A 25,131-nucleotide genomic window follows, 5' to 3' on the forward strand; every position below is an offset into this window, starting at 1 on the left:
TTTCTATGAAGGGACAGAGATTCTCAAAGGGAGGGGGAGAGAGAGAGGGGAAGGAGACAGGGAGACAGTGGGGAAATAGAGAGGGGGTGAGAGACAGGGGGAGAGAATGGGAAGGGAGAGGGGGAAGAGAGAGAGAGAGAGTGGTGAGAGTGATGTGGGGGAGAGGAGGGGGAGGGAGAGAGGGGGGGGAGAGAGAGGGGCGAGGGCGAGAGAGAGGAGGGGGAGAGAGAGGGGCGAGAAAGAGAGGGGAGAAAGGAAGAGAGAGAGGAAGATAGATGGGAGAGAGATGAGGGGGAGAGGGAGGAGAGAGAGGGGAGGAGAAGAAGGGGAGAGGGGGCAGAGAGAGAGGTGGTAAAAGAGAGAGGGAGAAGAGGGAGAGAGAGGGGAAAGAGAGAAAACAAGGAGAGAGAGAGGGGTAAAGAGAAAGAGGAGAAAGAGACAGAAGAGAAAGAGAGGGAAGAGAGAGGGTGTAGAGAGAGCAAGTGAGGTGGGTGGGGAGATATCTGGGGGGAGATATCTGGGGGAGAGATGTGGAGAGAGAGGGGAGAGAGAGAGGTGAGAGAGAGAGGGGAGAGAGGGGGGAATAGACAGAGAGAGAGAGAAGAGGAGAGGGGTGAGAGAGGGGGAGAGAGGGAGGGAGAGAGAGAGAGAAAGGGAGAAAGAGAGAGGGGGAGAGAGAGGGAGAGAGAGAGAGAGAGGAGAGAGAGAGAGAGAGGGGGGGGTGAGAGAGGAGAGAGGAGGCGAGAGAGAGGGGGAATGAGGTGGGAGGGAGAGAGGGGAAGAGAGAGGAAAGGAGAGAGGAGGCGGCGAGAGAGAGAGGGGGGAGAGTGAGGTGGAGGGGAGGGAGAGAGGAGGGAAGAGGGAGAGGGGGGGGAGAGGGGGGGAGGAGAGAGAGAGGGGGAGAGATGATGGAGAGAGAGGGGAAGAGAGGCGAGAGAGAGGGGGAGAGGGGAGAGAGGGGGAGGGGAGGGAGAGAGGGGGGGAGAGAAGAGAGAGTGCGCAAGAGAGGGGAGAGAGAGAGGGGGGAGGGTGAGGAGGGAGGGAGAGAGAGGGAGAGGGGGAGAGAAAGAGAAGGGGAGAGAGGGGAGAGAGGGGGGAGAGAGAGTGAGGGGGAGAGAGAGAGGGGATAGGGGAGTGAGGGAGGGGGGGAGATTGGGGGATTACAGAGGCAGGGCTGCCAACTCCCATGCATTGAGCGTGAGAATCACGCATTTTGCCAAATTCTCACGCTGATCACATATTTCTCTCACTGTCGTGAGAAATTCTGTGATCAACGAAAATTTCAAAACTGATATCAACTGCATGGGCCACGGGAGTTGGGAGCAGAAGCAGCGGCGGGGACAGATGCGGACGGGGAGCGGGGATGGCGAATGTTTGCTGGGCTGGCGAATCGCTCACTGCAACTCCGGCCATGGAACCGCCTCAGTGCAAGAATCCCAGGCCATCGGAGGCATCGGAAGCGTTGCGCCGCAGGTGGTGGAAGATAGTGGACTTCAAATTGGAGTGGTTGGAGAAAGCACCCTGCTTTCTTGCGAGATTTCCACTTACTGTAACTGCAGGAAACATGTTCCTGCTGAGAGGAAGACAGCAAAATACTGAAAATATTGGGGGTGAAAATGACTTCTGGACAGTTTGTTAGGAAAATGAAAGAAATGGTAACAGAATACAGTTGAGTGAGTATAATTTTATGGATGATAAATTATGTTCAACCAATTGATTACTTCTTTCACAAAGTAACTAGCATGTTAGATAAACATAGAAACATAGAAATTAGGTGCAGGAGTAGGCCATTCGGCCCTTCGAGCCTGCACCGCCATTCAATATGATCATGGCTGATCATCCAACTCAGTATCCCGTACCTGCCTTCCCTCCATACCCTCTGATCCCCTTAGCCACAAGGGCCACATCTAACTCCCTCTTAAATATAGCCAATGAACTGGTTTCAACTACCCTCTGTGGCAGAGAGTTCCAGAGATTCACCACTCTTTGTGTGAAAAAAGTTCTCCTCATCTCGGTTTTAAAGGATTTCCCCCTTATCCTTAAGCTGTGAATAACAAGGAAACCAATGGATGTAACAAATGTTGTTATAGGTAATTTGGTGTGTGAAGTGCCCCATAAAAATTACTGCATTAGATAAGCACTTGTGGACTTGAACGTAATAGGTTAAGTCCAAGGGATCAGATATGAGGCTTTATGTGTGGGCCAGGTATATTGTCAGTGCAGAGGGGCTAGGAACAAGGCCTAGTGTGCATCCAGAGTCAAGATCTGGAATAGTACTAGATATGCAGTCAAAGCTGGGACCAGGGGAGTGTTCAGCACTGGGAACCTAAGCAGCTATGTGCAGTGAGACCCAGGTTGGTCATAATGGTCCATGTTTGATTATAATCTGATTTCCATAATGAATATACTAAGATCAGTCATGTGCTGCACGTGTTGATCAGAGCCTGGGCTCTACTGTGGAATGCAATTAGGAATGTAATTTAGTCTAACCTTATTCATAGCAATCCAATTAAAGCATATATATTGCATTCAAGTGTAAGTTAAAAGACTCACTACGGTATGCACCAGATTGCACAATTTCAAGCTGAAAAAGGCCCGTACCAATGGGAGGGGGGAACCCCTCCCTGCCCTGCCCTGCCCTGCCACTGCCCTCCTCCCCCTGCCCTGCCCCCCCCCCCCCCCCCCCCCCCCCCCCCCCCCCTTGCCCCCTCCCTGCCCTGCCCCCGGTCGCTAGGCTTCCTCGGCCCTGCTTGGTCTCTCACAATTTCTCACTGCCAACCAACCCTCACCCAATGTTGACAGCCCTGATGTAACAGAGATAGAGTTCGAGGATAGGGCCAGGAACAGGGATTGTCCAATGTACCCTACAAGGGGGCAGAGATCAGCCACGATTGAACGGCGAAGTAGACGCCATGTGATGGGCCGAATGGCCTAATTCATAAATGCTCCTATCACGGAGAGGCTGAGAAGTAGTTTCTTCCCAGAGGCCACTCGGACTGTAAACTCCTATCTCACCAGAGACTGACTTTACTGAACGTTTTTCCTTCCAATATTTAATATGTAAAAGAATATGTGTGTGTTTATGACTGTGTTCGTAGTTTGTTTGTTTGTCTTTTTGCACAAAGTCCGCGAGCATTGCCACTTTTACATTTCACTGCACATCTCGTATGTGTATGTGTCAAATAGACTTGACTTGGAGGTACACAAAAAAAGCTGGAGAAACTCAGCGGGTGCAGCAGCATCTATGCAGCGAAGCCTTGCCATGCCTTGCCATGCCTTGCCCTGCCATGCCTTGCCATGCCTTGCCATGCCATGCCTTGCCATGCCTTGCCCTGCCATGCCTTGCCATGCCTTGCCCTGCCTTGCCATGCCTCGCCTCGCCATGCCTCGCCTCGCCCTGCCCTGCCTTGCCATGCCTTGCCCTGCCGTGCCTTGCCCTGCCTTGCCATGCCTTGCCCTGCCGTGCCTTGCCCTGCCTTGCCCTGCCTTGCCCTGCCTTGCCATGCCTCGCCTCGCCATGCCTCGCCTCGCCCTGCCCTGCCATGCCTTGCCATGCCACTGATGATCTGATGATGTTGGGCAGGAGGAGGGCCAAGCCGGAAGTCCCGCCCCTGACGCACCGCGATTGGTTCCCAGGGAGACGGCCAGGGTGGCGACTCTATTGGACGGCCGGGCCGTCAATCACCCAGCCCCCTCCCACCCCTCCCGCTGACGTCAGCACGTCGTTGCTAATGGCCGCCGCTTGATCTTCCACTTCCTGGACCAAGAGGAAAGAGAGAGAGGAAGGGGGAAGAAAACAGAAGCGAGAACCAGAGGGGAGCTGGGGTTAACGGCATGGGGGAGGAGAAGGAGAAGGAGAAGGAGCGCTTGTGAATGATTGCACGGGATGGAAGGCTGGAAGTGAACGGGATGCTAACGGCGCAGGGTCTCCGTCTACAACAACGCGTGTGTTTTTCCTCTGCCCTCCCTCCCTCCCTCCCTTTGCCATTGAAGACCTGAGGTAAGGAAGATGCCTTTCGAGAGGTTCTGCCTGGCAGCGCAGGCTCGCTTCGATTCGAAGTGGCTGAAGACGGATTTGCAGGTATTAAAATTAAATAGGTAATTATTTTATTTTTGTGGGGGGCTGGGGGTGTGATGTTGGTTGACATCGAACAGGCGATGTGGAATAAGGATAGTGTTGCTGATGGGGCTGATGTGTTTCTCGCCGGTTGGGTGGGTGAGGGATGCAGATGAATAAATGCAGTGTGCTTGTATTGCGAGCAGCCGTGAATCTGAATTGCTGTCTGCTCGCCCCTCTCTGTCTTTCTTCTTAATTTGCAAGGATGGAAATCTGTATTGTAATGGGATTCTGTATTGTAATGGGACAACGAAGACATATTAGGAATGCATTTGTTTTTTTTAAATATATGGCACCGTGTTTCTCTGTAAAACCCTTGTATTGTCTTGAGTGCAGTTTGGTTGTGATTTGGGGCGTGTGTCAGGATTGCTGATCACTATTGGTACTGAAATATACTGCATTCTAAGGATCAGTATGAACTCTTACTTCAGCTTGGAGTGCTTAAAAAATAGTAGTGCTATCACCAAAATATAATTTGTGGTGCATTGTTCAAATCTCCTTTTAGACATTAAGTAGGCCTTCATTTAATGGTGGTGCACTAGGTGAAGCTGACGTATTCTTTTGTTAAAAATTCTTATTAATTGAGCTGCATCATTTGCATCTGAGCATCTTTTGGATTCTATTTTGCACATTGTTCACTTTTTTTCAAAGTGTTTATTGATGGGTGGGCGGGGGGAGCATCAGAAAGGGAGGAAGAACCAGATGGTCATTTCAGATTATGTAGATACGTAAAAAGAATCTGTACTTTGTCAAGTAAATAAAATAGGACATTTATGAGAAGTACATTATGTGCTGAAAATTACTTGCCATTAAAAAAACAGGTTTAGATTTAATCTGAATATACTGAATTTCAAGATCAATGATATAAATCAGGGAAGGCCAAATATGCTTATCCTGATGGAAAAGAGTTGTGATAGGAATGTGAACCTTATTTGGAATGCGAATCAAATTTCTTGATTTGCTTCTATGCCAGAGGTCTTGGTGCTTTTGTTTCAGGCATCTAGTTACAGACCAGGGAGACTATGCAAGGGAGAATATTGAACAAAGGAGAAATAATTGCATGGGAGGAAGTTGTTAAGGCAAGTCTGTCCCTGCTTAATTACTTGTTTTGCCCCAATCTAAGCACCCTTTAATTCTTCATGCATCCATCTAATTATAAACAATAGGTGCAGGAGTACGCCATCCAGCCCTTCAAGCCAGCACCGCCATTCAATGTGATCATGGATGATCATCCACAATCAGTACCCCGTTCCTGTCTTCTCCCCATATCCCCTGAGCGCTATTTTATTGTGTTTTGATCAACATTAATTGAGTAAGTATATTTGAGGAACGCAGCATGGAATCAAGTCCTTTGGCCCAACTTGTCCTTGTTGACCGAGATGCCCCATAGTATAGAGACACGGCACGGAAATATTAAAAATATTATTTTGTACCTGCCTTTCTCTGACAGTTTGTTCCATATCCTCCCCACACTGGAAAAAAAAATTGCCATTTGAGTATCTCTTCCCCAAACCTTCAATCTATGCCCATTTATTCCTAATTCCTATACCCTGTGAAGAAAACTGCATTCACCCTATCTATTCCCCTCATGATTTCATAGACCTCTGTAAGATCACACCTCCAAGGAATAATTGCCAGCCTGCCCATCCTGTCTATAGCTCGGGCCTTTGTCTGGGCATCATGGAATGTAACATGTAAATCTTCTCTTGAAGTCTGAAGAAGGGTCTCGATTTGAAACATCACTCATTCCTTCTCTCCAAAGATGCTGCCTATCCTGCTGAGTTACTCCAGCATTTTGTCATCTTCGATTTAAACTAGCATTTACAGTTCTTTCCTACATATTTTATCTTTATTCTTTCCAGCTTTATAGCATCTTTCCTGTGGCAAGATGATCAAAACTGAAGCCACTACAAATGGGGTCTTACCATCATCTTGTACAACTGCACATAATGTTCCAATATCTGTACTAAATTCTCTGACTGCTGTAAGCAAGTGTGCTAAAGACCTTCTTCATCACCCAATCTACCTTCAATGCCACTGTTGGGGAACGATGTACTTGTACTCCTTGATTCCTTTACAACACTCCCCAGGGCCTACTGTTCATTGTGAAATTCCTGTTCTGATTTGACTTCCCATAATGCAAGCCCTCACACATACCTGAATTTAACACCATTAGCTATTCCTAGGTCCAATTGCAGAGTTAGAAACATAGAAATTAGGTGCAGGAGTAGGCCATTTGGCCCTTCGAGCCTGCACCGCCATTCAATATGGTCATGGCTGATCATCCAACTCAGTATCCCGTACCTGCCTTCTCTCCATACCCTCTGATCCCCTTAGCCACAAGGGCCACATCTAACTCGAGTTTATCAAGATCCCACTCTTTGAAGGACATTGCCTTCAAAATGGAGATGTGAAAGAATTTCTTTAGTCAGAGGGTGGTGAATCTGTGGAATTTATTGTCACAGATGGCTGTGGCAGTCAAGACATTGGGTGTTTTTAAGCTGAGTTCGATGGGTTCTTGATTGGGAAGGGTGTCAAAGGTTAAGGGGAGAAGGCAGGAGCATGGGGTTGAGAGGGAAAAATACCAGTTTTGGTTTAGTTTATTGTCACCTGTAACGAGGTACAGTGAAAAGTTTTTTTGTTGCATGCTAACCAGTCAGCAGAAAGGCAATACATGATTACCATCAATCAATTTACAGTGTATAGATACATGAAAAGGGGAATAACGTTTGGTGCAAGGCAAAGCCAGCAAAGGTAAAGCCAGCAAAAAAAAGGGATAGTCCGAGGGGGGATCAAAGCGTAGTTCAACACTGCTCTCTGATTGTGGTAGGATGATTCAGTTGCCTGGTAACAGGAGAAACTGTCGCTGAATCTGCTGATGTGCGTTTTGACACTTCTATACCTTTTGTCTGATCGGATGATTGAATGGTGGAGTAAATGCGATGGGCTGAATTTGATTAATTCTACTCCTATGTCTTATGTTTACTCTAATTCTTGTTAATCATCTTTGCTGCTTATGATACGAACTATTTAAATGTAACCTGCAAACTAAATATGCCTTGTACATCTTCATTGCTGTAGATGACAATTGAGGCACAAAGGATTTCAATGAAAAAGTTTATGTTCTGCATCTCAAAAGTCTCTTGTTTCTATTTATCTGCTATTTCTCTTTCTAACTCCTGCATTAATTGGAGAAAGTATGATATGGAAAGAGCTGAAAAGACAAAACCATGGTAGCTGCAGGTTTTCTTATAGTTCTGTGCCTCATCAGGCCATAAACCAGAGACTTATTTAATGCCACAAACATTATTAAGAAAATATGTGTATTGCATTTTGTGGAAAAACTGATGTAGTTATACGAGGTGTTATTGATAACTAATTCAAAGAGCAGTTTTGGAATCTTTTTTTCAGGAATCTGGATAAGAGGAACTATTTAAATATAACTTTTTTCAGGCGTTATTGATATCTCTGGAATCTCTGCCACAGAGGGTAGTTTGAGGCAGTTCATTGGAATATTTTTGTGGCCCTTGTGGAAGGGGATATGATAGAAGGCAGGTACTATACTAGTTGATGAAGCCATGATTTATTGAATGGCGGTGCAGGAAGGGCAATGGCCTGTAGCACCTAATTTCTATGAAAACATGATGTGCAGCGAAAAGAGCGTACAGAGGAAGCAGGCTTGGACGCAGGGCTGCAATGGTCATATACGTAGAATTGGAGAATGACTGGCAGATCATGAAGAATTTTAAAATCTAAATGTTGGGTGTTGCTTTGTGATCGAAGTTGACACATGTTGATTAGTGATGGGACTTCGAATAACAATGAACTGAAAAGTAGAGCTAATAGGACTTGATTGTTCAATCCCTCTAGTATGTCGGCACTCTAGATATTAGCAGTGCGATTGGAGTGGTGAAAGGTAGGGCAGGTACGTCATTAGGGTCATCAGGTGGGCACCCTCCTTCTTTGACGTTTCATTGATAAGTCCACAAAGTCTCCAGACGGCTCAACGGTGATACCTTGCGTCCCAGGTACACCCCCCTCATTTCCATACCCTCCTGTTTTCATCATGTAGCTCAATTAGTATCTTTCCCTTTGATCCAAAGCCAATTGCGAAAATAAACTGGGGTGGATAACTGGAGATAAACTGAAAGATCTTTGTAAATTAACAAGATATGAACTAGGGTTTCAGTGGTGAAATATATATTGTGCCTCCTATCATGGATCTGGTGTTCAACCAAAGTCATGTTCAATCAAAGCAAATGGTGCAAGAAGCGATGGAAACTTAATTCTATTGATCTTTACATGTGGGGTAATCTGGCACCATGATGAAAGTATGGAGCAATATTGTTGACATGTTTTGTCCATGGAACTTTACAGACCTGCTGTAAACAAATGGATGTGGAAGTTTTTAATATTCATTAAAGTTAAAAGATTGCATTTGATTTATGTTGACATCACTTAAGAATACCGTTTTGTTAAAAAAAACTAAATTTATGGAAATAAATTTGAATTAGATCCTTATACTTCAAATGACTTTTGTCCTGTTTATCAGTTGCAGTGTTTTATAGAAATCCATTTAATGGGCCTGCACATCTTGTCAATGTTTCCTGTAAAATATACCATTCACAAAGGAATATTCTTTGCTTGACTTGGTTGGTTTAGTTTTGTTTATTGTCACGTGTGCACTGAAAAGCTTTTGTTGCGTGCTAATCAGTCAGCAGAAAGACAATACATGATTAGGTTTAGCGGGGATTTTTGCCAAACGCGGGCAGACGGGACTGGTGTGTAGATAGGGCATTGTGGACGGCATGGGCAAGTTGGGCTGAAGGGCCTCTTTCTTTGCTGTTTGGCTCCAATACAAAAACAGAATAATTGAGGTTGAAAAGAAGCTTGCTGTTCCTCTGTAGGATTTACAAAAGCTTGTCAATTACATTATGACGTGACAGTAATGCAATGGAACAGATTAAACCTCGGCAATGGGATTTTTTTTAGACTGATTGCAAAGCAGGGAAGATTGAGAACATAGATTTTGTCAGCAGCCGCAGGTAAGATATTTTTAGAAAAATGATGTCAAGCAAACAAATGTTATAGTCTTTCGTATAGGATGAAAGCAAAGATCTGTGGGCAATTAATGCATTTTAGTGAAAACAGAAGTGGTTTCTTTGTCTATTGCACATTGATAGTCACTAGATTATGTTTGAATGTGTCGTCATCTGAAACTTGGCTTATTCTATGAGGAACAAATGTATTCTTAACTGTTACTTGGCTGATGGGAAACTTTTGATTTCAGTTGTAATCCAATATTTTTTTCTTTATTAATATGTGATCTCAGCAATACATGAAATCGGCTTGTTAAAGGGTGTGATATCTAAAAAAATTACACATTAAATGCAAAAGCATCAAAATACCTGGGAGCGCACTGAATGGAAAATTTAATTCTGGTAAATATTTCCTCCTTGAAATCCTCTTTTACTTTAGTTGCAGGTTTATGTTTTTGATGCAAATGCAGAAGTATTTGGTGTATTTCACCAGTTTGTGTGATTTTTCTCAAAATCTATATACACTAAGATTTCCAATCTATTTTTGTTGGTTAGTTATTACCTGTGCAGTCTGCACAAGTCCTGGTGTTGCAGATGTATTGGGAGGTTGGCCTGCAATTTTCAGGAGTGTAGCTGCAATGCAGTTCACAATTCTCAGATCTTCTGGATGATTTGTTCGGACATTTTTCACTAAGATTATACTCTGCGGATGAGCTATTTTTGTACACGAGGTTTTAGTGGAAAAGAAAAATATCTCCAATATCATATAACTTTTGAGAGTGTAGGAAGGAACTGCAGATGCTGGTTTAAACCAAAGATAGACACACAAAGATTGAGTAACGCAACTCAGCGGGCTAGACAGCATCTCTAAAGAGAAGGAATAGGTGACTTTTTGGGTCGAGACCCTTCTTCAGACTGAGGGTCAGGGGAAAGGGAAACAAGATATACAGAAGGTGCTGCAGAGAGATGCAGATGAACTCGTTCTCACCGAGGCCACAGCTAACAATGGCCTGTTTCCTTTATCATCGTTACTTTTTTGCATATCTTTTATTCATTTATTCTATATTTCTCTTCATCACAGTCTCTCTCACACGTTTCCCATTCCCCCTGATTCTCAGTGTGAAGAGGGGTCTCGACCCAAAATGTCACCTATTCCTTTTCTCCAGAGATGCTGCCTGACCTGAGTTACTCCAGGTTTTGTATCGCGTTTGAACAGTGTTGGTTAGAGTTGTACATAAATGGTTATGTAGATTGGTTCTGCCAAATTAACTGATTCTGTTCTGTATATCCACAAATCATGTGTATAGAACATTTCTGGTGAAGATCAGGACTTTTTGAAACAGACCATATAATGTGATAGGACTGTGGGATGTGCTTGGTCAGATATATTTGTCTGAGGAACAGGATTCATGATCACTTAAAGGTAGGGACTAATCTGAGATAGCTAGTGTGACTTTGTCAAGGGCAGATCATGTCTGTCCAATCTGATGTGATTTTTTGAAAAGGAAATATTGTATTGATGAGGGCAGCACAGTAGTTGATGTTTATTGGAAAGGCTGGGTTTTTATTCTGGGAGTGTATGACATTAAGGCGGTGGGTCAAGTGCTGGACAATGAGGTGGGTGACCACTGGTCAGTGCAGACTTGGGAAGCCAAATATCAAATTTTCTGCTGTATTGGTGCAATGTATACCATGTTGCAATGTTGCACAAGTAAATGTCTGAAGTTGGTAAAGGAATCACTATGAGCATCTACTGGAATTTCACTCTTGGTGTCCTGACTGTTGTGACCTACAGAAGATAGGCCAATATGATAGAAAATCGATTCTTCAGAATGCTTTCCCAAAGCTTGCTGGAATTTGTAGGATACAATGACAATTAAATTGAATCTTGAATGACAATTAAATTGACAATTAAATGGCAATTAAATTGAATCTTGAATCTTGAATTATGATTGAGATGGATAACGTTATGAGGGATTTGGAAAGGGGAGACTGCAGGAAATTTCTCATATCAATTGATAAAACTGGAGAACATAGATTGAAGGTATAGGATGAACAGTTTAGTTTGGAGATACAGCATGGAAACAGGCCTTTTGGCCCACCGAGTGCATGCCGACCCGTTCACACTAGTTCTATGTTATTTCACTTTCGCATCCGCTACTTGCACACCAGGGGCAACTTACAAAGGCCAATCAACTGACAGACCCGCACTTCTTTGGGGTGTGGGATGAAACCAGAGCACCTGGAAGAAACCCACAAGATCACGGGGAGAACGTGCAATCACCACACAGAGGTCAGAATCAAACCCGGTCTCTGGCATTCTGAGGCAGCTGCCCCACCAGATGTGCCACCGTGCCACCCTTTAGTGGGGACCCTTTTTACCAGAGAGCGATGAGAACCTGGAGTCACTGCCAGAGAGTGAGGTGGAAGCAGAGTCGCTGACGGCGTTTAAGAAATGATCCCCATATGGGCACATATTCCCTCAGCAAAGAAGGCGGTGGGTCAAGTGCTGGACAATGGGGTGGGTGACCACTGGTCAGTGCAGACTTGGGAAGCCAAATATCCATTGTTCTGCTGTATTGGTGCAATATATACACCATGTTGCAATGTCGCACAAGTAAATATCTGAAGTTGGTAAAGGAATCACTATGAGCATCTACTGGAATTTCACTCTTGGTGTCCTGACTGTTGTGACCTACAGAAGATAGGCCAATATGATAGAAAATCGATTCATCAGAATGCTTTCCCAAAGCTTGCTGGAATTTGTAGGATACAAGAAAAAGCCAAGTAATTCATAATTTATCTTCAATAATGGCCATGGAAAATTACAGAAACCAGAGTGTTTTATTATTTATATACAGGCTATTTTTATACATTTTGGTTTCACCATGTAGAAATTACATGGGACACATGACTTCACGGGTGTTTGTAATTGCTCAGGTGTGTTTAATTGCCTCCTTAATGCAGCTATAAGAGAGCTCTCAGCACCTAGTCTTTCCTCCAGCCTTTCCATCAACTTTGGAAACTTTTGTTGTTGTTTATCAACATGAGGACCAAAGTTGTGCCAATGAAAAACAAAGAAGCCATTATGAGACTGAGAAACAAGAATAAAACTGTTAGAGGCATCAGCCAATACAATACAATACATTTATTTGTCATTTGGATCCCGTTGAGGTCCAAATGAAATGTCGTTTCTGCAGCTATACATACAAAACAAAAAAGACCCAAGACCCAGCACAATTTACACAAACATCCTTCACAGCGCATCTTCTCCTCGCTGTGAAGGAAGGCAAAAAAAACCATATCTCTCCCCTGCACTCCCCTCTCCCCCCCCATGTCAGAGTCAAAGACAGAGTCAAAGCCCCCGGCGGGCGATGTTAAATGTCCCGCAGCCATTAAAGCCACGCCGGGTGATGCAAGGCCACGCACCGGGTCTTGGTGTTGGAGCCCCGGCGGGCACTCACAAAGTCCCGCTGCAATTCCAAGCAGCGCGGGGCGGTGATGTAGGGCCCGCTCCAGGTAACCTTCAACCCCGCAACTCGGGCGGGAGGAGTCGCCGTTGCGGAAGCCCTGAAAAGCGGTCTCCCACCAGGGACCCGCGGGCTCCCGGTATTACTGTCCACAGACCTGCGATAGGAGCTTCCGAATCTCCGGGTGTCGGGTCACAGCAGCGCTCCACCACAGCTCCACCCGCTCCGGACTCGGCCAGCTCCGTGATGGTGAGTAGATCCGCAGCTCCGCGACTGGAGCCCCAGGTCATTCCTGTTGGAGGCTGCTCCACGTTGCAGCCCCAACGACAAATGGAGACCCGACAAAGAAAAGGTCGGGTCTCCCGTGCAGGGGAAAGATTTTAAAGTCCCCCCCCCCCCCCCCCACACATACCCCGACAAAAAAAACAATAAAAACTACATAGAAACAAGACAGAAAACAATAAAAAGGCAGACGGACTGCAGAGGCCGCTGCTGACAAGAGTCGTGCCGCCCACCGCCAAACCTTAGGCTTACCCAAATCAACTGTTTGGAACATCATTAAGAAGAAAGAGAGCACTGGTGAGCTTACTAATCGCAAAGGGACTGGCAGACCAAGAAGACCTCCACAGCTGATGACAGAAGAATTATCTCTATAATTATAAAGAAGCATCCCCAAACACCTGTCCGACAGATTAGAAACACTCTTCCCATGTGGATTTGTCAATGACCATTGTCTGCAAATGACTTTTTTTAGTTTTATTTTGGTATTTTATGTGGAGGGGAAGCGGGTAAGGTAAGGGGGAAACCGTCCTTCAGTCGCTTCCTGGCGAGGATGCGGCTATTATCCGAGTCGCGTCCTCGCCTCGCCCCCCTCCCCTCCCCGTGGCCTACCAACTGTATTGGCACGGCCTTTCCTACCGGGACTGGACAAGAGCTTCAGCAGCGGCAGTGATGCTCCGCGGAGGTGGAAACATCGCGGAGTGGGCGAGGCCTTCCTGGGATCGCCGCTTTGAGCTCCGTAGTGCTGGGCCGCTGCTCCAACATCGCAGAGCTGTGGGTGCGGAGCTCCCAACGCGGGCGGCGCTGACTTTAACATCGTGCAGTCCTGGGACTCTTTGCCGGGGGTTGCCAGCGCGAATCTCCGCCCAGCCGCGCTGGCAACCCCCAGCAAAGGAGCCGCGGACTCCATTGAAAAGTGGCCTACAAGAGGTTCCCGGATAGAGGGCCTGAACATCGGGTCGCCCGTAGTGGTGACTGTGGGGTGCTCTGGAGTCCCCAATATTGGGGAACATCGGCGGGGAGGTTGACTGGACTTTGGTTCCTTCCCTCACAGTGGGGAATTTTGGTGCTGCTGTGGTGATGTTTGTGTTGTGGACCACTGTGTTCTGTGCTTTGTGTTTATTTTATTTTTATTTTTTTGTATGTCTAAGGGAAAAAGATTGTTGTTGTCTCTTCATTGAAGACAATGGCAATAAATTAAATCAAATCAAATTAATGAACAGAAATACAGAGGATACACTGCGAGATGCAAACTACTGGTTAGCCACAAAAATAGGATGGCCAGATTACAGTTTGGCCAAGAAGTACTTAAAAGAGCAACCACAGTCCTGGAAAAAAGGTCTTGTGGACAGATGAGATGAAGATTAACTTGTATCAGAGTGATGGCAAGAGCAAAGTATGGAGTAGAGAAGGAACTGACCAAGATCCAAAGCATACCATCTCATCTGTGAAACACGGTGGTGGGGGTGTTATGGCCTGGGCAGGTACGGCTGCTGAAGGTACTCGCTCACTTATCTTCATTGATGATACAACTGCTGATGGTAGTAGCAGAATGAATTCTGAAGTGTGTAGACACATCCTATCTGCTCAAGTTCAAACGAATGCCTCAAAACTCATTGGCTGGCGATTCATTCTACATTCGACAATGATCCCAAACATCCTGCTAAAGCAACAAAGGAGAATTTCAAAGCTAAAAAATGGCCAAGTCAATCACCCAATCTGAACCCAATTGAGTGTGCCTTTTAGATACTGAAGGGGACTATCGTTCAAAACAAGCATAAGCTAAAGATGACTGCAATACAGGCCTGGCAGAGCCTCACCAGAGAAGACACCCAGCAACTGGTGATGTCCATGAATCGCAGGCTTCAAGCCTTAATTGAATGCAAGGGACTAAAATACTAAACCTGACTACTTTCATTTACATTACTTTGCTGTGTCCCAATAATTATGGTGCCCCGAAATGAGGGGACAATGTATGAACACTGCTGTAATTTCTACATGGTGAAACCAAAATGTATAAAATCTGACAATGTGCACTTTAACCACGTGTGATTTTTTTTCGATTGCAAATCTCAAATGATGGGGTACAGAGGCAAATAAATAAATGATGGGTCTTTGTCCCAAACATTATGGAGGGCACTGTATATACCTCAACGGAAAATGACATTCTTACTTCCAGCAGCATGACCGATATGTAAACATAGTACTCTGTAAACTCCATATAATGAGAAAAAGTTCAGTATATAAAAACAAACAAGCAATAATTGTGCAAGGATGAAAACAATGCCCCATGTCTCTGTAATTCGGAGTCTATTTGGAGTATGTAGTGTTTCATACCCTGATGTTGATGGAAGTCACAGGTTTTAAGCTCTTACACCCTCCACCTAATGACAGGAGTGAAATGAGAATGGCCAGGGTGGTGTGGGTCTCTGATGGGTCAAAGGTTATAGACAATAGGTGCAGGAGTAGGCCCTTCGAGCCAGTACTGCCATTCACTGTGATCATGACTGATCATCCACAATCAGCACCCTATGGGGAGAAGGCAGGAAAATTGGATCAACCATGATTGAATGGCGGAGTGGACTCCATGGGCCGAATGGCCTAATTCTACTCTTATAACTTGTAAACTTGTGAGAATAGTTCTCGACATGCCAAATCTCTGCAAACTTCCAAGGAAGTTGCAGCGTTGATGGGCTTTCTTTATAATTGCATCAATATGATGCCTGTCCTCTGCAGCCAGGACATTCTCTTGTGAGTTATAACACTGCTATGAGAAGCACTCTTGCTATTCAGAATAAGGACGATTCTGAATCGGAGGCCGTGGGTTCAAACCTTGTTGCAGATATTTGAGCAAGGCTGTTAAGTGTAATGATAAGAGGGTATTATGTTGAGGGCAATTTCCCATCATAAATTGAATCCTCTTCAAAATGCAATGTTCTGGATCTGTCCCACTGACTAGTCTTTGCTAGGTCACACACACTCACCAGGGCATGATAGAGAATGCTGTTTTTTTTTTTTCTTCCCCTGGCCCCCTGCACTCTGAAGTCAGAAAGCTAGGTTTCACAGTGACTAGGCCTCGGATGACCCCCTTCTCATAATATCCATGATAGATTTTGGCAGATCTCATAGCTGGAGGGAGAGTCCTGACCAAAAATACTAGAGCAAGAGCAAGATGGTCCGCTCGGCGAAAAAGCCGTAGTAGGTCATGGGTAATTTCTTTGCGCCATCTTGGGAATCGGCTTCCGTCATGGCGTCCACATCTACAAGTGTAGCATGCTGTTCTGCTATTAATGGCTCGAATTGGCAATGTAGGCGACCCTACCTGTCTTTCGTCAGGTTCCCCGCCTGTGATGTGATCGCTGCAGCTGGAATCATATCTCACATTTTGCTTGAAGACGATAGCTACAATTGGCACGGATTGGGCGTTTATTTGTGGCACAGTTCTGCTGTATGGGAGAATGTGTCGATTCTGAATTGGAATTCACAATTTTCGAGACTATGTACAATTCAAGAGGTTTACCGGTGACTCTGTGGAAACTGTGACCTATTTAAATCCACTTCATCTATTAATTATATATCAATTATAAAATGTTACCAAAACGGAAAACTCGTGGGCGCAGTCACAGGGAGAGTTTTTATTGCCGGCTAGATACGGGGGAGTGTGCATTGATCCATGGGGAACCGTCAAACAAATGTTCGTCGATATGACACAAAGCTGAAGCTTGTGGGACAGACAGCATCTCTGGAGACCAGGAATGGGTGACGTTTCAGTTGAGACTCTTCTTCAGACGAACAAATGATCGTGTCGCCTAAAAGGTTACAATCATTCGCTCGTCTGATCGTATCAGATCACCGGGCAAAACAATGAATTTCCTGATGAGGATTCTCTTCATCCCAATATTTCCCCCAACACATCGAGGAATATTGACACCATAGAGCGACTGATTTTTTTAATTTTTTTTTAATTTTTTTAAATCCAGAATTAGTGGACTTAATAGGTTTAAGTTGTTTAGTGACATTCTCGCAATACTTGAAGCGTTTGTGTTAAATTCCTTTCCATTCATTAGAGCAACAGCTGAGATGTATCATACGCACCCAAGTGCCTATTAGATTGGTAGACGGATTAACTAATGTGCTAGACACAATGCTGGAGTAACTAAACGGGACAAGCAGCACCTCTGGCAGGGAGGAAAACATTGAAAAAGAAAATGAACAAAATTATGAATTTGGTAGATGAGCTATATCACATATACACACGCATACCGTTTCCCCAAAACACTGATTAAACCAAAGATCATAGAAGGCTGAGATTGACCACTCCTGCAAAATCCAATGGACTGACGTGGATTAAACTGCGAGAGGCATAACGGAAGTCAGAGTTGTATTCCCTAAATGGTGGAGGTTCTGCTCCGTTGAGTACTGCATGTCAGTCCCTTGGATTTTGCAGTAGTGGCCTATTTCTACGTTATTTGGTCCTGACCTCCGTCAAAGTTTTTTTAAACATTTAAATATCTTTTTGGTTTTGGAAAATTCCCACCCAAATCAGTGGGGGTATCTAATCCCTGTGTTGAAAAATCTTCATGAGACTTCCCGAGCTTATCACATTTCCCGAGTACCTGCCGTTAGCGTTACGAGCTGCTAAGAGACGTCCCGAGCTCCGACGTATCATCTACGTACATTCTACGTGCTTACCACGAGTTTGATTTTTTTTTAAACTCGGGAGAGCTCTTGAATTAGCTCGTACAGTGGGACAGCCCCTTTACATATTCATTCCAATATCAAGACTGTTCCAGAGATAGAATTAAGGGACTGTCCCACAGGTGATTTATTTATTTTTTTCGGCGACTGCCACGGTCGTAGCAGGTCACTGAAAAAGCGGCGACTGGACCCCCCCCCCCCACGACAATGTCTACGACACGCTACACGACAATAGGCAATATGTGCAGGAGTAGGCCATTCGGCCCTTCGCGCCAGCACCGCCATTCAATCTGATTATGGCTGATCATCCCCAATCAGTACCCCGTTCCTGCCTTCTCCCCATATCCCCTGACTCTGTTATCTTTAAGAGCCCCATCTAGCTCTCTCTTGGAAGTATCCAGAGAACCAGCCTCCACCACCTTCTGAGGCAGAGAATTCCACGGACTCGCAACTCTGTGAGAAAAAGTGTTTCCTCGTCTCCGTTCTATATGGCTTACCCCTTATTCTTAAGCTGTTGCCCCTGGTTCTGGACTCCCCCAACATCGGGAACATGTTTCCTGCCTTTACTGTGTCCAAACCCTTAATAATCCTATATGTTTCAATAAGATATCCTCTCATCCTTCTAAGCTCCAGAGTATACAAGCCTAGCCGCTCCATTCTCTCAGCATATGACAATCCTGCCACCCCGGGAATTAATCTTGTAAACCTACGCTGCACTCCCTCAATAGCAAGAATGTCCCTCCTCAAATTAGGGGACCAAGACAACCTACCACATAGTCGACGTCAAACTACGGCAAGCTACCGACAACCGGCTACCTATTGGGACGTCCACCTACGACCGCACCTACGAGAACCTACGACCACGCAGGTGACAACCTACGATAATCAAAGTCGACCTTCATCCACCCACAACGAGCTACGACAAGTAACGACTTGTCGGTAACAACTGAAGACAATTCAGTCTCCGGTTGACCTAGGTAGTCGCCAATGGGATTCATCAAAGTCAGCACCCGGCGACAACCTACGTCACCTGGTGACGGCCTGCGTCATCCTGGCTACAACGTACGATAGCACCAATGACAAGAAAAGACAAACTACGTCAAGTCCACAGTCGCCGAAAAGGTTTGAACATTTCAAAATGCAGCTGCAACCAGAAAAACGTCACGTCTCTTTAGGCGACTTGAGGCGACTACTCACGACCATACAGGCGTCACCCCGCGACCACGTGGCCTCAGCCTAGTCACCTGTAGTCGCAGAAAAACATTGCCTACGTGGGACAGGGGCTTTAGGCATTGACTTTTTCTGCTGCAAAAAATTGATGCATTTTTATGTTGACACAAAAGACGGTAGATGATTGAATTTGGAACAAAAAACAGACTTCCAGAGGAACTTGAGGCTCTGGCACCATCTGCGGAGAGAAATGGACAGTTTATGTTTGGGGTCAAGACCCTCCTTCTGGGTTGAAGGAGTGGAGGGGAGATAAGAAGATAACCAACGAGGAGGCTGTGGCAAGAACTGGTATGTGGTGGGTAGATCAAAGTGATGCAAGGTTGCTTGGTGGATGGAGTCGGGGGGGAAAGAGGGAGAAAGCAAGCTGGGAAGTGATACATGGAGGTAATCGGGCTGCAGATGGTGAAGTCTGATGGGAAAGGAAGGTGAAGTATGCGTCCAATTCGGTGGGGGGAGATGAGAACTGTGGAGGGAAGGGACACCATGAGAGGAATGTGTGGTAGATTGGGTGGGCGGAGAAGAAGCAGGGCACGAGGGGGCTTTTGTTGTCGGGGAAAGGGGATATGTAGAAGAATCTGGGTGGACAGGGGCAACGAGGAGGAATAGGTTGTCTGAAATTTGAGACTTCAACGTTCATGCTGTCATGCTGGCTTTTGACCATGCCTGAGGCTTTGCTTCTGTTTGTGGTCTTTTTGATGTTTCTTTATTTTACATGTCTTTTCCTACTATTTCTTTTGATTGTTAGTTTTGGTGTGTATTAACTTTTTTGTCAATGATTAGTGATGTACAGCACTTTGTTGCAGCTATGTTTGTTTTTAAAGTGCTCTATAAATAAAATTATTATTATATTATTACTGAAGCAGACTATAAGATGCTGTTCCTTGAGTTTACATTTGGCCACACTCTGGCAGTGGAGGAGGATGAGGACAGAGAGGTCAGTGTGGGAATGGGGAGGGGAATTGAAATGGCTAGCAACTGGAATCTCCAGCAAACACATCTGTTCTCACCACAGCTCTCTGCATACAAAATAGGGATAGTCCCCTGGTCAAGCTTTTCTCCTAACCAGCATTTACATCCAGCAGATTATTCTTTGACATTTCTGCCAGCTACGAAGTGATTCCCACTATCAAACTCACTTTCTGCTCTCCACCCCTTTATTGTTTCCACAGGGACCACTCTCTGGGACTCCCTGGTTCGCCTATCCCTCTCTAACAGCTGGAAATTCCCCTGCATCTGCAAAACCTGTCCCTATACCTCCACCCTCACTAACATCCAGGGACCCAAACAGCCCTTCCAGTTCAGGCACAGACTTCCTCAAAACTTGTCCACTGCATTATTTGCTACAAATTTGGGCTCCCTGATGTGGAGGAGGCCATGCACAGACTATGCGTCTGCCTCACCGACCATCTGCGTTCAGTCTGCCGTCGTCACCTGGAGTTCCCCATTGCTAACCATTCAATTCCCCATCTCATTCACTCGCTGACTACCGGGTTCCCCCAAAATCAAGACGAGGCCAAACGCAAACAAGATGTACAGCTTGTAGCATCCTGCCTCTGGTAGTCTACAGCCTAACGACATGAACATCGTATTTTCCTATTTCAAGTAACTTGCTCCCCCCTCTATTCTCTCTGTTCACCCAGATACACTCACACATTCCCTCTTTTGTAATGACACCATGTACCCTCTTGCCCTGCCTCTTCCACACCCACCGGCCCAATTAATCATCACCCACACACTCATCTCATATTGTCGTCTCCCTCCACTATTCCTCACCTGCCCACTCCACCTCCCTTATTTGGCCCCATACTTCTCTTTAATTTCCCTTCAGTTTCCATTCACCTGCAGCCCCTGGTTAGCTTTACCGATCATGCCCCAGCCTTGGTTGTTTTCTCCATCCCTTTTCTCCCTCCCTTATCCCATCCTATCCAGTACCTTTCCTATCCAGTGCCAGCTCTTGCCCTGGTCCCCCTAGCCTCTTCATGAAAGTTATCTCTCCTCCACTCTCTTAGTCCAGAGGAAGGGTCTCAACACGAACCGTTAACGGTCCATTTCCTTCCTTCCACAAATGCTGCCTGACCCACCGAATTCTATCAGCAATTTATGTTTTTGTTCTATGTTGTCCAGTACTCACCTGACTTGTCTTCCATTCTCCACACTTACCTGAACTTGAAACTCTTGCTGTCCATTGCCAAATGCACAACGTGTACTTTTGATTGCCTGCTGGCTGGCTTCTGATCTGGCAATGCCACAATTTCAAAATTGCTGCCTTATTTTCAAACCTTTACGTGCCATTGCCCCTCTGGGACCTCCTCCCACTGCTTGAGATTTTTGTGCTTCGTTCGTTCTGGCTGTTTCTGCCTTAATTATAATCATTTCACCAGTGGGGCTTAGGAAAGTAGTTCAGGGAATCCTTCTGTGTAAAAGGTACTATACAAATGAAAGGTACTATTCTCTCCTAAATTTCATTTCAAATGGGGATTGTTTTCTTGGATAGATGTGTATGTTTTGAAAATGTACAAAGTTAAAATTGCTCTCAATCTTCTGAGGGATCAATTAGAGTTTTCTTCTCGCTGTTCTATTATAAAAGCAATGTACTGCAGCTTTAATTAATTTTACTCTTTTGCTGAGGGGATGGAGCAGTGGTTGCAGATATTAAATAGGTTGCAGTTGCAAGAGACAAAGCTTAAACTGTAGACCAAAGGAACTGCAGATGCTGGTTTACAAAGAGACACAAAGTGCTGAAGTGACTCAGTGGATTAAACAGTATCTCTGGATGACATGGATAGGTGACGTTCCGGGACAAGACCCTGGTTCTTCAGAATTAAAATTGAATACAGGTGCACAACTTTTTATCCGAAGATCCAAATAACGAAGACCTCCGAATAGCGGACATTTTTTCAGTCCTTGAAGAAAGGTCCTTGAAAACGTTCACCGAGGGCGGCGGCAGAGGTGACAGCGGAACCTCCGGTCCGTCCTCGAAGAAAGAGGAACTAAATCCCCATTCATAAAAGAGAAGGCGAGGGTATATTGCGCGGGAGGGTTAATAATTGACCATATGCTGCTGTCTGCCCGCTGAGTTAAAAAGTTCCCACGGTAGACTCACGATACACAGTGTATCGTGAGTCTTGCGTGGGAACTTTTTAACTCAGCGGGCAGGGAGCAGCAGATTGTCGCTCCCTTCAGTTTCACCCCACCTACACCCCCCTGCTTCCCGGCCATGTGTGTGACCCCTTCCCTCCCCTCTCCAGCTCCCCGCCCATTGCACCGGCGTGGGGGCTTTGCACTGTCTTCACGTCGGCGATGCCAGTCACCGGAGACGCCAGGACCAACGGAACACCGACCCCCAGGCCCACTGCAAGCACGGAGATCCCAGAGACCCACAGCCAGCAGCAGCCCAGCCCAGTTCCAACTCCAGAGGAAAACTGCAAACTAGCGGGAGACATCAGGATCACCAGAAGCCGCTCCCCGATGGGCCGCTACGGCGACAAGTGGCAGTTCGCCCACAGCCCGAGCTGTGCCCCCTCATCGGGACACCGACCCCCAGGCCCACTGGAAGCACGGATATCCCAGATCAGCAACTCCAGCCCAGCCCCGCTCCAACTCCAGAGGAACATGCTCTAGGGGCAGAAGCTGATGGTGCGCAAGGTACGTCTTGTTCTTGGGGTCGTGCAGCTCGGGCTATGGGCGAACTGCCACTTGTCGCCGTAGCGGCCCATCGGGGAGCGGATTCCTCTGAAGTTGGGGGGAGGGGGAGGGGGGTATTGTGCTGTTTGATCGCCCCCTGCTATCCCAGGGACAGGGAGATAGGACGTTCACCGAGGGCGGCCTGCAGAGGTGACAGCGGAACCTCCGGTCGGTCCTCGACGAAAGGGGAACTAAATCCCCATTCATAAAAGAGAAGGTGAGGGTACATTGCGCGGGAGAGTAGGAATCCCAAGACAAAGTTGAGTGAGCGTTCACCGAGGGAGGCCCGCAGAGGTGACAGCGGAACCTCCGGTCGGTCCTGGAAGAAAGGGGAACTAAATCCCCTTCATAAAAGAGAAGTGGAGGGTATATTGCCCGGGAGGGTATATCGCCTACCTGGAAGAAACCGGACATTTTTTCCAGGATGTCGTCTGCACATCAAAGCTCACGTTTGGCGTCTCTGCTGCACACGGATATAAGAGTGTGAAAATGTCGCCTTAGGCCGCCTAAGGGCATGTAGACCCGCTAGGATGACATGAGTGCGAGAGGTGATTCAATGCTGCGGTCACATTTACAAATTCAGGAATTCATTCAACACACTGCAGTTCATACAGACATTTATTCTGCAAGAAAAACTACATTGAAGACTCAAACTCGCGACCGAGGAACTGCCGGGATCAAGGCACAAACTCGCAACCTTGCGGATATGAGCCGAGCACTCTACCACTGAGCCAGGCATTAAAATCTACGCTAAAAAATTTCCATTCCGAAGGCCGACAAATTCCGAATTACGAAAAGTGTCTGGTCCCAAGGCTGTCGGATAAAAGGTTGTGCACCTGTACTTCCTTTTAGATGGAAGCCTTTATACTTCATGAGAGAGCTCTTGGATGAACTCGCATCGTGAGACAGGGGCTTAATGATGTTTGAAAATCTATTTTAACATGTATTCAACCCAGGCAGGGCACATTAACAGACTTTGTTTGTTCATAGATGAATCACTGCACAAAGCAAGCCTTTAGCTCAACCTGTCCCTGCCAACTCGGAAGCCTACATTGATTGCAATGGACGAGTTGGATGCTAGCTCGATTTTCCTACATTTTCCCCCCCCCATATCCCTCTAACCCCTTCCTATTCATGTACATATCCAAATGCTTTTCAATTTGGTTATGCCTGCCTCTGCTGCTTTGTCTGGCAACTCATTCCATATACGTGCCACCCTCTGTGTGGAAAAAGTTGCCCATCAAGAGATAATAATTTTCCCAATTGACTAAAATCTATACCTCTAGTTCTCTATTCCACAACTCTTTGGAAAAAAGACTGTATGCATTCATTCTATTTATTCCGTTCATGATTTTAAACACTTTTATAAGATCACCCTGAATCTCCTACGCTCCCAAGGAATAAAGTCCGAGCCTGCCCAACCTCTCCTTGCGATTCAGTCTCTCGAGTCCTGGCAACATCCTCGTAAATCTTTTCTGCACTCTTTGCAGCTTAATGGCGTATTTTCTATGGCAGGGTTTCCAAAACCGAGCACAATACTTCAAATACGTCCTCAGCAATATCTTGTACAACTGCGACATTCCTCTGTAACTACTATTTCTCAATTCTCTTCATGGTCAAAGCCAGCGTACTAAAGGCTACTTTTACCATCCAGTCCACCTGCGATTCCACTTTCAGTGTATTATGTATTTGTGCTCCTGAAGCCTTTTGTTCTACAGCACTCCCCTGTTCCATAATGTTCACAGTGTCAGTCTTACTCTGGGTTGACTTCCCAAAATATACCACCTTGCATTTAAGATTATAATAATCTGACAGCATCTCAATTTTATCTCAACATTGTTAACATTCATATCAAAAGGATTTGAGTATAGGAGCAGGGAGGTTCTACTACAGTTGTACAGGGTCTTGGTGAGACCACACCTGGAGTATTGCAGGAAGATTGTTCCCAGAACAAGGGGTCACAGTTTAAGGATAAGGGGGAAATCTTTTAGGACCGAGATGAGAAAAACATTTTTCTCACAGAGAGTGGTGAATCTCTGGAATTGTCTGCCACAGAAGGTAGTTGAGGCCAGTTCATTGGCTATATTTAAGAGGGAGTTAGATGTGGCCCTTGTGGCTAAAGGTATCGGTGGGGGGGGGGGGGGGGGGGGGGGGGGGGGGGGGTGGGGGTGGTAGGGGGGGGTATGGGGGGGGGGGGGGGTGAAGGCAGGTACAGGATACTCAGTTGGATGATCAGCCATGATCATATTGAATGGTGGTGAAGGGCCGAATGGCCTACTCCTGCACCTATTTTCTATGTTTCTATTGTAGGCCAGATTCATACAACATCAAGAACAACATCAAAATTGCACGTCTAAGATATTCCCAGCTCCAGGAAGCAGGAAACTAAAGAGAAAAAAAGAATGTAAAATGCTTCTAATTTATCGTCTGGATCAAATAGTGTCATGGTTTGGATATGCTTGGTTACCTTACTATGTAAGGATTTGATGTGTTGCTCTCTGCATTTTATTGAGATACATTTGATTTTTATTAGTTATTTAAGCAGTTTGTGACATGCAATTATCACCCCAAATATATATAAAATTATTAGATAGCGTGAATAGAGCTGACTCTT

General features: G+C 45.8%; 1 protein-coding gene across 3 annotated transcripts in view; it reads left to right on the forward strand.

Annotated features, from left to right (window-relative positions):
• Nucleotides 1-3,711: 3,711 nt before the first annotated feature.
• Nucleotides 3,712-25,131, forward strand: part of herc2 (HECT and RLD domain containing E3 ubiquitin protein ligase 2) — a 192,596-nt gene continuing 171,176 nt past the window's right edge. For all 3 annotated transcript variants that reach the window (XM_055636505.1, XM_055636506.1, XM_055636507.1), the window contains exon 1: nucleotides 3,712-4,081. In XM_055636505.1, coding sequence (XP_055492480.1) covers nucleotides 4,010-4,081 — 72 coding nt within the window. In that variant the 5' untranslated portion in view covers nucleotides 3,712-4,009. The remainder of the gene's footprint in view (nucleotides 4,082-25,131) is intronic.

The sequence above is a fragment of the Leucoraja erinacea genome, chromosome 6 (assembly GCF_028641065.1).
Source record: "Leucoraja erinacea ecotype New England chromosome 6, Leri_hhj_1, whole genome shotgun sequence".
In the NCBI taxonomy this organism is placed as follows: Eukaryota; Metazoa; Chordata; class Chondrichthyes; order Rajiformes; family Rajidae; genus Leucoraja; species Leucoraja erinaceus.